Source organism: Urocampus carinirostris, chromosome 2, assembly GCF_059441175.1.
Source record: "Urocampus carinirostris isolate Australia breed hairy pipefish chromosome 2, RoL_Ucar_1.0, whole genome shotgun sequence".
Taxonomy (NCBI): domain Eukaryota; kingdom Metazoa; phylum Chordata; class Actinopteri; order Syngnathiformes; family Syngnathidae; genus Urocampus; species Urocampus carinirostris.
Genome location: NC_142350.1, coordinates 22,675,640 through 22,690,771, shown reverse-complemented (window position 1 = coordinate 22,690,771; position 15,132 = coordinate 22,675,640). Strand labels below are relative to the sequence as shown.

The 15,132-nt window shown below is 42.0% G+C and overlaps 1 protein-coding gene across 3 annotated transcripts; it reads right to left on the bottom strand.

Moving 5' to 3' along the window:
* Positions 1–489: 489 nt before the first annotated feature.
* zbtb22b (zinc finger and BTB domain containing 22b) lies at positions 490–14,436 on the bottom strand. 3 transcript variants are annotated; one of them, XM_088329428.1, is made up of 7 exons: positions 14,172–14,436; positions 12,725–12,931; positions 10,244–10,523; positions 7,842–8,182; positions 4,897–5,169; positions 3,871–4,056; positions 490–2,659 (listed from the first exon to the last, which is right to left on the bottom strand). In XM_088329428.1, the coding sequence occupies exons 2-7, from the start codon at positions 12,929–12,931 to the stop codon at positions 2,048–2,050; spliced, it is 1,899 nt and encodes a 632-aa protein (XP_088185554.1). In that variant the 5' UTR covers positions 14,172–14,436; the 3' UTR covers positions 490–2,047. The 3 variants fall into 3 exon arrangements, with proteins under 3 accessions (XP_088185554.1, XP_088185556.1, XP_088185555.1); XM_088329430.1 differs by having other exon boundaries at positions 4,948–5,169; XM_088329429.1 differs by having other exon boundaries at positions 14,064–14,185.
* Between the last annotated feature and the right edge of the window lie 696 nt (positions 14,437–15,132).

The following is a 15,132-nucleotide window of genomic DNA, read 5'->3' as shown; positions in this document are numbered from 1 at the left end:
ACAAGAATAAGAGGAGACAGAGTCAAAAAGAGAATAGGATGTGAAAAGAGGAGAAAGAAAAGGAGAGAAAAGAATAAAGAGAGGGGGAAAAAAAGCGAGAAATGACAGGAAATTGAGAGAAAAGGGAGAAAAAGAATAACAGAGGAAAGAGAAAGCAAAAAGACAAGAAAGAGAAAAAAAAAAAGATTGAAGGAGAATAAATAAGTAGCATGAGAAAGAGAAAGAAATCCAGCTCCAGTTGCTTTGTGAATGGCGCCTGGCTTTGGCAAAATCAAATGGACAGGTAAGTGGAGGTCCTCGTTTGGCCCTTTTTTTCTCTTGTGCTTCTCTCAGGGTTCTCACGGGCCGCGTGTTTGACGATCCCAGGCTAAATGGACGCAACAAATATTCAAGTAAATGCTCGGCAGGCCTCCTCTTTTTTTTTTTTCAACCGACAGTCAGAAAAACGACAGTTCCTGAAAGCAGCACAATGGCGAGGGACAAAAACAGTTCAAGTATGTTCATATTTAATATGACGACATGAAATCTGCCGAGCAACCGGCCAGGAATAAGTACAGTTAGCCTTCTAGTAAGCAAAATCCTACAACTTATGAATATTATATATTTTTTAACACCTGTGGTAAAAAAATCTGCCTAGCAACAAGCTAGGAATATGTACAATTAGTCTTCTAGTTACAACTCGTGAATAGTTTATATTTTTTAATCCCGGCAAATAATACACATTCAAACTGACATGTGATTCCATTTTTTGTTCATTTACAGGTACCTTTGAGCAATTATTCGAAAGTGATTTAGTGTAAATCTTTAACACCTGTGTATGTACACAATTTGAAGTAATCCAAGGGACAGTGCGTATTATTCAGTGCGCCCTAGTGCTAAAAATAACTTCATTCATTTAAGAAAATGATATTGATTTACAAGTACATTAAACAATTTAATAAACATTCATTTTTAAATACTCCAAGGTTGAAGATTGGCATTTCATGTAAATGTTAGTCTTTTTGCTGCTACGGGTACCCAAAACGCTCAAAAAGGCTTGGCAGAAAAAAATGGTGCAGTTTGGGCTCCGCTTCCATAGTTTGTTTTTTTCCTTGTGCTTTTTAGCTCTTGTTGTCGGCAACACTACCCAACACGTGTAGTGGTCAAATAATACACATTGTCCCTTTAAGATAAACATATTTAAAAATAGTTTATGCATTTAATACATCCACATTTAGAAAACGAGTTCGAGGTGTGCAAACCAGAGAACAGAATGAATCTCAATGTAGGCGTGAGTGTGGTCCCAAAAAGTCCACTAGATTGCCTTTTTTCCCAGTAGCCTTGAAAGCAGCATCAAGAAACACATGATTTTCCATTATCAGCTAGCCGTCGGTGGCTGTAAGCTTTTATTGAATGTCATTGTGTTTTTGTAGGAATATCGTAGTTATATTTCTGTTGTAATTTTGTAGTATTTCCATAGTATTTTTTGTATTGTTTGCATTTCCATTATTTATGAACTATTTTCATAGTGGGAAGTATGTAGTAGCATTGTAGTTATATTTCTGTAGTATTCCTGTTGTATTACTTCAGTATTTATGTAGTTGTCAATCAGGGCTCCAGATCTGCCTTCTAAGATTTCATGTAGTTGAATTTTGTAGTTGTATTTTTTGCGGGCTGCATTGGAATACACAATGTGTCCAGGGGCCACTCCTGTGGGCCTATGTAAAGTTTTCTAATTATTTTGTTTTTTGGCGGTTAGGGTTTGTCAACTGTTGCTTTCAGAGGCTAGCGGCTGTTTTTACCAACCTCTGCGCACACGGCCTGCTGTACTGTCAAAAAACCCTGTCGCCATGCCGCTACCCGCGCCGGGTAGCACGTCATCTAACGCTCTCAGGAGCCTCTCGGTTGCTTCTCTGCTTAAGTTAGCCATCAGTGGCTAGCTGTTGTTAGAAACCTAGGCCTTATGCCAAGCTGCCAAACAACCCTGCCTTTACCCAGCATAGTGGCACGCCATCCAATGTGATCATGAGCATCTAGGTTGCTTCTGTGACTAGTTAACAATCAGGGACTAGCTGTTATTAGCAACCTCGGCGCACACAGAATGCTCTGTTGCCAAGCTACCGAACAAGCCCGCCGCCACGGCGCTACCCGACGTAGCAGCGTGATGGAGGCGGGAGGAGGTTGCGCCTCCCGCCCGGAGACCTCCGTCGCTGGGCGGAAGGAGCAAGTGGTTACCCGTCAGAACTTGGGCCCCGTCTTGGCTCCCCCTGGCCCCCCGCCGCTCGCACTGCGTCCGATGCCTCATGAAACTGTCCCGCCACATGAATTTGCGTCCGCAGCCGGCGCAGTGGTAGGGCTTGAGACCCGTGTGAGTTTTCATGTGCTCAGTCAAGTGATGCTTCATCTTGAACTTCTTGGCGCATACGGGGCAGTGGAAGGGTCTGAGGTCCAAGTGCATGTTGATGTGGCGGTCCCTCATGCTCTTGTGCGTGAAGGTCTTACCGCAGTGGCACATGAAGACTTTACCCGAACCGGCGCCGTTTCCCCCGCCCTCGCTTACCGGGACCGCCGGGCCGTGCTCGGCGCTTTTGAAGGCGTTGCCGAACATCCCGCCAAGAGGGGGCGCCGGCGTGTCCGTCGAGAGCGCCGATGTTTGCCCGTAGAGTAGGATCTGGTTGCCCTGAGTAACACGGATCTCGTCGACATGGTTTTAAATACCGGAAATTCGGGACTACGGGGCGCACCTGATTAACCCTCGTGGCATACAGATACGTACATTGCTGTGGAAACGTTTTTGCCCCCTGCCTGATTTTGGCCTTTTCTGACATATTTATCACTCACGAAGCTTTCAGATCATAAAAATAGTTTTAAAATCACACACAGACACCCCAAGGAAATGCATAATGCACTCCTAAAATGTTGATCCCATTTATTAAGGCACCAAGAAAATCAAATCGTATCTGGCCCTATGCCAACTTATTTGAGCTCGAAGGCAACATGCTAGAAAAAAAAACCTCACAGTGGTCGGACTAGTAGGTTAAAGAGAAAGATGGAGAGGGAGGAAGAGATAAGAAAGAAAGAGAGCGAAAGGAAGACAGAAAAAAAGAAATAAAACAAAAGCAAGAAAGAGAGAAAACTAGATAGTGAGATATATAGAGAAAGGGAGAAGGAGAAAGAAGGGCGAGGAAAGAGAAAGAGACACTGAGAGAAATAAGAGGGAGAACAAGAGAGGGGGAGAGCGCAAAAGAGAGCAACAGAAAGAGAGAGTAAAAAGCAAAACAAAGAAAAAAAGGGTGAGGGTGGGTAAGAAAGAAATTGGGGAAAAAAATGATAGAAAAGAATAGGATAAAGACAGAAAAAGAGAGGAAAATAGAAATAAGGAGCAAAAAAGAGAGAGAATCAAAGACAGACACAAATGAAGGAAGAAAGAAAGATTGTATCGCAGGCTGGATTAAAACATTTGATGGGCCTCATCTGGCCCGCGGGCTGCAAGTTTGACACCCCTGCTCTATGTGGAAAAGGTAGGTGCCTGTTTATCAGGGGGCCTTAGGGTTTCAGTGTCTTGCCCAAGGACACTGCAACATGAAACTCAGAGGAACCGGAAATCGAATTTGCAACCTTTCGGTCCCAAGACGACCGCCCTACCTTCTGAGCTACTGCCACCCCACCCAGCGTTACTTTTCCGTACTACACATTTCCCCGCTAAATTTTAGTTTTTCATGGAAGAAATAGACACGACTCAGTTCATTTTTATGGCTGTTTGAGCCTGCATCTTAAAATCCGGTGCAGTTTGTACAACCACTAACTTACGTTTCTTCCTTAAAATTGCGTGTGCGGCTTTTAATTCAGTGCGCTCCGTTGTCCTGAGTTTCCGCTATATTGAAATCTTACCTGCATGTCCAGAGGGAAGAGCTGAGAGCGGGTCGCGACTTGACTGAGCAGCCCAGATGACGCTCGGCTGGTGCCCAGGCCCACATTGGGACCTGTCCCCGAGTCCTGTACCTGGTGGGCTAAGGCTGCATCCAGCAGGCTTCCATCTAGTTTGAGGAAGTCCTCAGACGACTGGCAGTAGTCCATCTGGACACATGCAAAAAGTCTGGTCAGAAATTGGGTTTATTACGGCGCAGCGTTTTTAAATAGTAGTGGTATACAGTAATCCTACACTGTATGGCAGTTTCATAGATTGTTTTTTTATCATGCATTGTGTTCTCCACAACTGACTTTCAATTTTGTCTTCCTCTAAAAGCCATGACGTCAACAAAACGCTCTGGACCCAAAAAAGCACCAAAACACAGAGGAAGATGCTTTATATCGCCTACAAAGTTGGACTTCTTGACATGCTATTACAAAGGTAAAAGCATTTTTACGGCACATTTTTAATTTCCAATAACGTCCACGCAATGGGGACAAAATATCATCTGAAGCAAAGTGAATATTGCCTTTATATCATGTCTAACGCTTTTTGAAATCAATAGTGCAATATGGCATCGAGATTATTTTTACAATAATAATTTGTCAGGCTGCGGAACGGCGCCTGAGTAGTTAGCCCGTCTGCCGTCATTTGAAACGTGCCTTATTTATTATTGCATGCTGGCAAGATGGGAAGAAGAAGTTATATCATCAGATATTTTTAATGGGGGTTAATGGCTTATGGTGGGGTGGCATGAAGTATAACCATGAGCATGCTAACGAGTAGATACTAACGACTACATGCTAGCAGGTAGATTTCAACAAGTAGATACTAATGATTACATGCTAACGACTAAATGCTAACGGGTAGATTTCAACGAGTAGATGCTAATGACTACATGCTAACAGTGACTTATAGTTAAATGAGGCTACCAGAGCCGAGCCCAAACTTTCACAAATGCCGCAAGAATCGTCTAGATGTGCAAATAGCATATTTGAAAATAAAACCTGTGCGTCGCAGTAGCCCCGCCCGCCAGCCTCCATGGAGAGTGTCCGTACATGCGAGATGGCAAAGTCACCGACGTCCCTCTCCCGTGCGGGCCCCACTTCCCTCTCGTCGTCCTCCTCGTCTTCGTCCTCCCCGACGCCCTCCTCGCCCGACACCACGATAAGTTCCTGCTCCTCGGGCCGCTCAGCTTTCACCACCACCCACTGCTTACGGGGCACGATGCTGGGCTGGACGTAGGCAGGGCGTCTCTGCAGGGACGCGTCCTCGTCGTCCTGTGTGGGACACGAGTTCCGAGATATTGAGGATTCTTGCCGTGGGGTCAAGTCAAGCCGTGCTTATTAGTATAACCCTTCATCACAAGAAGTCTTAAAGAGCTGTACAGAGTATTATTTCACTGTCCTCTGATCTAAAACATACATGAGGGCAAGGAAAAACTCAAAACCTCAGCATGAGAAAATGAATACACCATGAAAAGGGACCGCACATGAGGTCATCTCCCTTGCAGGAGGACCAGGCCAAAATGGAAGTTGTAAGGGCATCAACAAACAAAACGTAGACAGCATTGACATGAAATATAAGTCATTCATGAGCTATAAGTGTATTTTAAGCCTAGATTTTAACCGTTCCACTGAGGTTGCAGATTAAATATTGGAGAGCAGAGCATTCCACAGCACCGGGGCCCCAATTGAGAATGCTCTACAACCTGCGGATTTCTTTATGGCTCTTGGGATCACTAGTAGCCGAGCGTTTTCTGAGCGAAAGCTCCGAGCAGGAACATAGGGGGTTATTAAATGGCCTGGCGTTGGCATGTTTGTCAAATTGTCGGCGTATTTGAGGGAGGTTCCCCTTGCCCTCCCGTAGGGAACCGTTTAGTAGCACCCCCTGCTCCATGGCATTTGCTTACTTGGCATCAACCCGTGCCAGGCTTGTCCTCGTCATCGACAAGGATGCCCTTGCTACGAAAACCCCTCCTCCCTACCCCCACCCCATTTTCCAACTACAGACACAGAGTAAAAAGGAAGGAACTCTGAAAGACCCATCTCGTTCCAATTTCCATCTTGTTGAAATGTTTGACTATCGATTTTAGTAGTCATAAATTCTAGTTGATCAATGTGTGTATTTTTGACTAAATTAGTAGTTCGGTTAAGTCAAATCGATGAACTGCGATTAAAAAATATATATGTGTAGCCCTTTCATACCTATGACACCGATGGTTATTTTATAGAGTAAACCTTTGACATCCTCTTTTGGTAATCTGAGGTAACTGAAATCAGCACGCAGAAATCCTAAAACTATTTAAATAAAACTATAGAATCCTTAATACACGGTTCGTACAAATTTTTATAGCCAAATTCAAGAACTTACTAAAGGACTTCTAAAGCCAAATTTCCAATTTTCCAGAAAATATCTGGTGTGATTTTGCAGAGCTTCAAATATATCTGCGATTGAAATATGCAATTTTTAATCTTGCGTGTGCATTTATCAAGAAAAATGGTTTAGAACGGGGGTCAGCAACCTTTTTGGTTAGGAGTGCCACTTTCAAATTTCCTTGTAAATAATTGTGCCACACCAAGATTAATGACTCGCACAACATTTTTTTTATATCCAACTGAACGGTCATTTTACACTAGTCCAAATACTCAACATGGATATACATTAAAATCGTATCACTGACCTATTAATCTAGCACTATTCTTGTTCATCCATTAACTAAAAAATGAATGTGAGCAACGCGTGGAAAGGCATGTAGACATCCATGACTTCTACTTTTGACCACAAGAATCAACAATTCTTCATCAAAAATGAACTACAATCAGAAAAGAAGTGATATGGACAGCTACCATACCATTCACCAATAAAATCTTTTAGCAGAAAATATCAAATTGAAACACACATGCACACACACGCTTTCTGCCAACCCCTCCTCTTGACGTTCAACACTTCTGGCTGACATGGGAATGTGTTTTATTCTTGTTTTTGATTGTCCATTTGTTAGGCAAGCAACCAAACAAAACCTCCGATCTCAAGAAGAACGCTTCTTTAATATATTAGCTTTAAGTAAAATATTTTCCGTGCTTCGCTATGCATCGAGCAATGGCGTTTTAAGTAGTGACAATGGTTTTCAGGGTTTGGGTTTGTTTGCTGTACCTGGATACAGCGCGTTTTAATGTCTCCTCCTTGTCAGACTCTTCCTTGAATTCACGTTCATGACTCGTTACGTATTGACGTTTAACCCTTGATGTGCGAGGCATAATGCACAAACAGCACGGTCATTTTTTTTGCACAAGGCCCAAGTCCTCTGTCCACACAGGCTGAAAAGAACGACATTTTTTCGCTGGAGGAGCCGTCATGATTCATTTGTTTATTGCGCGCCTGTGTTTTGTTGGCTGGGTTAAAACACGGATCTCTCCTCGGTGCCACGCAGACACACAAACGGAGCGCAACCGTAAAGCCGCGCAACTGAAAATGTCTAAATTTACGGTAAATGCGCTTTTTAATTTTTTTTTTTTTTTTTTTAATCATTATTATTTTGTCCTGAGCTTGCGTGTCATAGCTTGCCGACCCCTGGTTTAGAACTTGTGTAAATCTCTAATATATTCCTGTTTGAGACAAATTTCTCCCCACATGGGTGTTGGGTAAAAATGACAGGAAGTAAAAATTTACTACTGGGAATTGCAACCTTTTTTGATTAGCCCATAAAAAATATCCATGATTGATTAGTATTCCTTGCACTAAAACACATTTCATAGTGCTCTATTTAGGTGTGGCCTGCACCTGTCCCGTCGGGGGCGATTTAAATTTCAAGCACTTACAAGCCTTTTACCCAAAATTCACGCACTTTACAATCCTTGAAAACACAAGATTCATATTGAAGAATTTGAAAGGATTTTAAGCACCCGTACAACCCCTGTTGATATGAAAAGTACAAATATGCAAGGGTTACCTGATATGAAGACACTCCAAAACTGTCACTGACGCCAACTTCCTCTTCTGACGCCGAGCTGGATTTCTTCCTCCTGCAAGCTCCTCTCTTCTTTTGCGGGTACGTGTCCTCCTCTTCTTCTTCTGCTTCTTGGTCCTCTTCCTCTCCGTCTTCTATCATGAAGGCCTCCTCTCCAGACGGAGCGCAGTAGCCAAGTGTTTCGTTGGCCAGGCCGCCTCCTCGGCCACCTCCGCCTGCTGAGCTCGTGGCGGCTGCAGGGCTGAAGTAGTTGGTGCTGCTCGGGGACTGGCTCTCGCTGGCCAAGGGACGGCTGGAAGCCCGTGAGCTTTCCTGGGGGGTTTCTAGCACACACACATCCCATATTGCTTTCTCACCGAGTGAAGCGGCAGAAGTCACTAGCATCATTTGAAACTTACTGGGGGTGCACCAAGGAATCAAAAAAATTGATTTTTAACCCCTTAGCGTTCTTGTAAAATTCATACCCAAAGTCAATTGAATGCTGTTTTTGAACCGGTTGGAGAATATGGACTATTTGTCTCTTAAAAGGTAACACCTCTCACGTTTTGTCCCAAACTGGAATAATCAGTGTAACTAACATTGAGGATATAGAAGGTTTTTACTTCTCGCCTAATTCTTTTGTTTGCAATCATATGCCTGAAGGAGAGTGTGGCATGAGCATCGTAGCCCAAAAAATAGCTGGATTAGCATGAAGCGTTACCTGGTACCTTGTCAAATTTGATCAAAATCTGAAAAACTAAACGTTGTATTTTACACATTTTTCTAAAGGTATGTCAAAGCGTTTTCACAAATGGCTATTTGGAGACACGAAAACAGGGGTCCCAAACTCATTTGACTTGAGGGCCGCCGGAGCTAGGGTCTGAGTGAGGTTGGGCCAAATTTTTCCACCCAAAAAAATTCATTTAATAGAATCCACAGTTCTCAAATATCTTTTTCAAAAAATGCTACACAAAATAAGATCTAAAAATAAAACATATCAAGAATGTAAAAATAAATCAATCAATAATAAAGGAATCCATAATTTGCATAGGCAGCACTTATATCAAAGGGACAGTGTGTATTATTTTTGACCACTAGGTTGTGCAGGTTTTCGGGATTACAAGTAGCAGAAGATGACAATGATGTCAGCTCCATCTAAGTCAAGCTAATGTTATGTAAAATAAATGCAAATCTCTTTACCTATTAGTATTTAAAAATGTCGACCTTTATTTCATAATTCAAATATTGTTGCCTAATTATTTTGAATACATTTCTTTTTTAATGAATTATAGTTCCCCCACCGGGAAGCGCTTAATAATACACACTGTCCCTTTAGACTTTCAAATTAAGACTGGGGCCTCAAACTATGATCCTGGGGGCCGCAATTGTCCCCTGACTTTAAGCAGTTTGTAAACATTCTGAATTAAATTTAAAGAGTTGTCTCTTTCCTCGTCTCTACCGCAGATTGTGCACACTTGTGCGTGAAAATCGTGGGAAAAACTGGATCGTGAGTGGCCTTACGCACGTTTATTTCGGGGTCTTATTCCAATACACCCTGTACATATGCATTGGTTTTTGGAAATTCATTGGCTAACACGTATGTCAATCATCATCAGAATGAGCTACTACTGGCTGAAGTTATTCGGGGCCAAAGTAGATTTTAGAGTAATGCGCTACTTTTGGGTGTCAGTAATCTGGGGGTGTCCCTGAATTACTTTTAAAATGAAGTCAGGGTTCCCACAGCATAAGGAAAGTTAAATTCAAGACATCGAGACATTTTTTAACGCCTATTGAAATCAGTCGACAAATAAACCACAGTTGAAACACACAAAACCAAAAAAAAGACAAACATCTTGCACACAATGCATGGTGCTTTGTACATATGACATGGCGCAGCTTTTAGCAATTGCGAAAAACAATAAGTGGCTGTCCGACCAATGATTGTCCACTTTCCAGGCATGGTCCAAAGTAAACGTCTCTGTTCCAAATTGCTAAGTATTGTGGGGAGACCTAAGGCATGCGTCTGTTCTGAAAGGTCCGAATTAAACCGCATCACCGTTTTGATAGTTTTCGTGGTCATGCCATGGAACCACCAAAGTCAATCGGGAGTGAATAAAAAAAAAAAAAAAAAAAAAAGAGAGAGAGAGACAATTGATAAATGTTACTTAACCTTTTTAGTTCAAAAAATATAAATTATTCATGCGTTCACATATTTTAGACTTTCAGGAATTGGATTTAAGACATTTCAATGCCAATTAAGGCCTTTTTAAAACAATGAATTCAATACCCTTTAAAACTTTAGGAACCCTTGAAAATGACTAGTAACTGTAACGAATTGATGTTTTTCAATTTTGCACTGACCGCCAGGTAGCAAAGTAGCGCTGAATATGTAAAGAAAGACATACTTTCCATGTTTGCGTAGGAACCCTGCAAATCTTGGGACCCCGGGGGCCGGGTTTCCGTGCCGTTGGCGCCCCCAACCGTGGACTTGCCCTCCTTGAGGAGTTCGGTGCATTTGTCCACGATGTGCCACATCTGCAGGACGCTTCCCACAGTCAGATAGTTGACGATGTCCTCGCGAAGCATCCGAAGCTGGCCTGTGTACGCGCAGCGGAGCACGCTCTCGAAAGCCAAAGGGTCCATCACGGCTGGGATGGACACGCTGCTCATGTTCTTCAGCAGGACCTCGGAGGCATTCACAAACAGATTTTCTTTTTTTCAATGAAGCACAAAACGTGTAGGGTTCCCATGATGATACAAATATGTTGACAAACATTGCAAATGCCAGGGGACTCATGAATTTAGTTTCAAAGTTGACCCATCTGGCTTGTTTGCTGTAGAGTACCCTTTGTCGCTTCCACCGTGCTTTCTTCTGTTTTATTATGCGTCTATTTTTCAGCAGTTTTAGGGGGTCAGCTACAATGCGAGTATAGACCCTTTGCACGTGACCTCACGTTGCCTTCCCCGGCGGACTGAAAAGCAAAAAGCACCCTAGCGGCCAGCACTTGAATGAGTATCGAGTTGAAAGGAATATCAATAACCACGCCGATAGAATACAACCACCACTTTTTACAATGGTGAATTTTTGGTGTGCTGCAGCGGTGCCAATCGGCAAGATTCAAGAATCCCTATTGAATGAAGACAGAAACCAGCGGTGTTTTTCTGAAATTAAACCGAGGGACTCAGAGCCCTCAGATTATAGAACATTTTTGACAAGGTACATTGGATGTATTTCCCTTAAATCTTATGTTAAGTAGTCACGAGTGTTGTGGCTAACGTCGACTTACTTGGAGAAAAGTCTCCCTCCCATTCATGTGAACGCTCACTTGTTTTTTCCAACTAAGAACTGGTCAGCATCCAGACTTTTAAAAGGTTTTAGATTTGCGCCGGGGTATGGGCATACCCAGTTTACGATATAGTGGTACAGATCGTGTGGACTGGAGAGGCGGACTGGACGGAGACAGTATGGGTCGGTAGCTAGCCCTGCTAATGCCACCTCATTCGGCATGTCGGCAGCTACACAATCTTGGTTTGACAGGTCATTGTCAATGGTGTTGAATAATTAGCAGGTTTTTAATGTCGCAGTCTTCTGTTCACGGGCCTCACCCACTGTTTACTATGGTTTACCGCATGTCCGTCATGGTGTCGTCACATGGACAGGTCACGTGTGTGCAAGGGTTCAATATAGACCCTTTCATGCGTTTGTAAACATTGTGTTGTATCCAGTGGGCGGGGCTAGGCCTCGAAGCAAAAAAAAAAACTTGCCTGGTCAGAAGACAGAGGAAAAGAAAGCGGTCGTTGCTGCTATTTGTCATGTTGTGTGTGCCACAATCAGAAAAAAAACATTTGTGATGATATATTAAAGTTCAACAGGATCATAGCAAACATCCCTGATCAACGAAAAAGATCTGTGCTAAAATGCAATTAAGCCAAAAAAATTGGACCGAGGCACTCAAATGTTAATGATTGTTGTTATCGAGGCCATATTACTTATTATGTCATCAAAATATCTTGGTTTTTTTTTTTTTAGCTTCACCTAACTGTTAGCATGTAGCTTTAATGCCAATGGTAGCCTTATTAACACTGCAGGGGTCGAAAATAAAGACACGCATTGGAAACAATCGTTGGACATACAATCCAAGTAATTTATTAGAAACATTTATTTATCATTTTTGAGAAGCATCAGTTGAGGAAATTTAGGCTACACGCTAACAGTTAACTGAAGCTAAGAAAATAACAAGCGACTTTGCCGATATAATAAAATGGACATGAATCTTTTCGCTTTTTTTCTTTAAACGGAAGTGTCCACTGGACCCTGTGAAACTTCAATTTACGATAAAAAAATCTCTGATTCTAGCATACAAGCACACAGCATAACAACATGTTAACGCCGAACTAGCAGAAACGAAAGCTTTTTTTCTTCGATGTGTTGACCAGACTGTGCTGTAGACTATAAAAGGGTCTATACCAGGGCTTGCGAGCTATATTTGGCTCTTTTCATGAGTACATATGGCTCGGAGATTAAATAGGTCCTGCACCATTACATAATGTATTGTTAAATACAGAGCCAATTGTATCATGTACAAAGCAGGGACAATCACAACTATATAAAGGGTTTGGTCAAGTATATAGGCCACAAATTTAACTACAGTTTAGAGTCAAGGTGTCACACCAACAAACCCTGTTTTGGCTGTAAATTGGTAAATGATCCTTTGTATGGAAGCTCATTAAACCATCTGTGTTCATCGTTGACATTTTTGGATGAAAAGCCACAGAACCAACTTTAAACACCTAGAAGCTTTAGCAAAGCACCTAGAGTGCGACATAAACCTACTGATTGTTTAAAGAAACTACCCAAAATGTGATATTCGCCAAGCAGTCTTCACCTGGTCGTGGAAATACGGCGAGGAGGCTGCCAAGACGCAGCGATGAGCCTTGAATACGTGACCTTGGACGTGGATGGCAAGGTCACACAGGCGACCATCCTCCCGCTGCTGGTTCAACCCATCTAAGACCGAAGTCTGGCAGCTCGGGAAGCAAACCTGCACCACCGAGTCGCCGCTGCTGCCCACCTCCACCGGAGCGGACTGCATCTGAAGTGGTGAAAACACAATATAACGGGGGTCGGGAACCTATGGCTCGCGAGCCAGATATGGGTCTTTTAACAGCTCAGAGATAGTGTCAGAGACGTTTCTTATAAACGAATGTGACAAGCCGTAGGACTGTAAATAATGTGAATTCAGACCAACCAAGATTGTCTTTGTCACTCGCGAGGTGCAGCAGAGCAACTCACCCAAACTGCCAAAGTGCTCTCACTTTTTAATACTTGAATACACATTAAAATTCAAGCACTGTCAAGGATTTCAAGCACCTTTAAAAACCCTGTTCAAAACCAAGCACACACTTTGCAAATGTGAGTGCCCCTGGCCCCTGAAGTAGTGGTGGTTCACCGGCCCTTTCTTCTTCTACAGTTAAAAGAAAATGAGTTCCCTGCCATATAAACTAATGCCAGCTGCCGTTAAACACAAGGGAACAAGAAATGTAACGGCAAAGCCATGCCACCAGTGAGCAGTGTCAGGCTCGTTTTTAAGCAAACTTGTTGAGAAACATGGCAACAGGACACATGACACTGAAAATTCAAGCACTTTTCAACATTGTCAAGCAATTGTACAGACCCGTTTGTAGGATTTTGTCTTAAAATGTATTATGTAGCTTTAAAAAAAAGGATTAAAAATATTTTGCTTTCATGGCTCTTTTAAGTCAAAAAGGCTCCTGAGCCCTGGTATAAAAGGACAGTGCGTAATATTTAGTGGTACTAAATAAAAATTAATTCAGTTAAAAAAAACAGACTTGAACATGATTCAAAAACAGATGAAGTATCAAAACATTTTTTTTTGCCATGTATCACTGACCCTCGCTCAAACCAGAAAACACAGTGCCATCTAGTGTTCAAATATCACACATTGGGGCTTTAAAGAAAACCTCGTGTATTTACCAGTTCGGTAATTAAATAAAATATATAAAAATAATTGTGTTGTCTAATTTTCAGAATTCTGTTTGTAAAACTTAGCATAACGGTAAATGTAAACACTTATTAAACTTGACAAACACGAGTATATAAGCAGTCAATACTTTACCAAATAATGTATTTCAAAGAAAATTTACCTTCACGCTTGTGACTCTAGTGAGACCATTTTTAAAGAAAATTTATACAAAAACCCCTACCGGTAGTGCAGATGTGCCGTTAGCAAGTTAGCAGGTTAGCCGCCGTGGCCGGTGGCATTAAACGAATAGCTCCCCCCTGAAAATAGCGGAACGCCCGTTTTTAGCAACCTTTTCGTCTTTCTCTAGCCGAAGAAGGGCGCCGTGGAGCGGGCCGCATGGGTTGTGCCAGTCGGTCCCAAAGGTTGAAACAGGCCTGGAAGTTTGGGAAGCATTTCTGGAGAAGATGTTGGTCTTTTTCACTCTGTCGCGGGCTCTTTAAGACGTATAGTAAGGAATGAATGACATTATGTATTTACATAGAGAACGCGGATCTATAACACTATTACGAAAATGTTGTCGCCATTTCGGATGTGGCAATAAGCACGTTGGCGATGTAAAACTCGCACCGAAACATAAATTGACCAAATAAAAACGTGTTCAAGCCACAGTGGGTAATATTGGCCAGGACACTGTATTGTGTAACCTAACACAAGCGACAAAGCACAAGGAAGAATTCAAACTACTGATACTCGAAAGGGATCAAAATGCAAGGAGAAAAACGTGAGAAAAAATGGGGGGCAGAGAAAAAAAGAACAAAAATAAATGAGAAAAAGGAAAAATGCAAGGAAAAGGGGGAAAAGCAACGATGGAAAAACAACAAAACAATACAAAAAGATTAAACATTTGTCCTTATTTTCTCTTCCATTTTTTAAAGATTTATTCCACACGGCAGTTTTATATTCTTTAAATATTCATGTTGACTAAAGTGACAGCAATGTTTTTCTTAGTTTGTAGCTGCCCATACAAACCAATGCCAGCGGCAGTTAATCACAAGGGAAGAAGAAATGCAATGGAAACCACTAGTTTTACAGTATTTGTCTTTTCTTTCGGAAAAAAAAACCTCAAATACAATGCTGAAAATGAGTACAAAATGATCTGCAAGTGGAAGAAACATTTTTTTTAAACCTGATTTTTTTTTGGGGGGGGGATCAGGGAAATGTTATAATCAGCAACATAAAACACTTAATCAAAATAAAATTAAGTGATTTAATATATTTCCATGTACCACCTTATGTGCATATTACTATAA

Bases quoted from the DNA above. Each gene is read 5' to 3' on its own strand.
- zbtb22b (XM_088329428.1), bottom strand. From the start codon at position 12,931: ATGCAGTCCGCTCCGGTGGAGGTGGGCAGCAGCGGCGACTCGGTGGTG. The intron at 8,183-10,243 runs GTATGTCTTTCT...TGTGTGTGCTAG, and splicing joins TTCCTACGCAAACATGGAAA to AAACCCCCCAGGAAAGCTCA. The intron at 2,660-3,870 runs GTAAGATTTCAA...CGTGTTACTCAG, and splicing joins TCTTCCCTCTGGACATGCAG to GGCAACCAGATCCTACTCTA.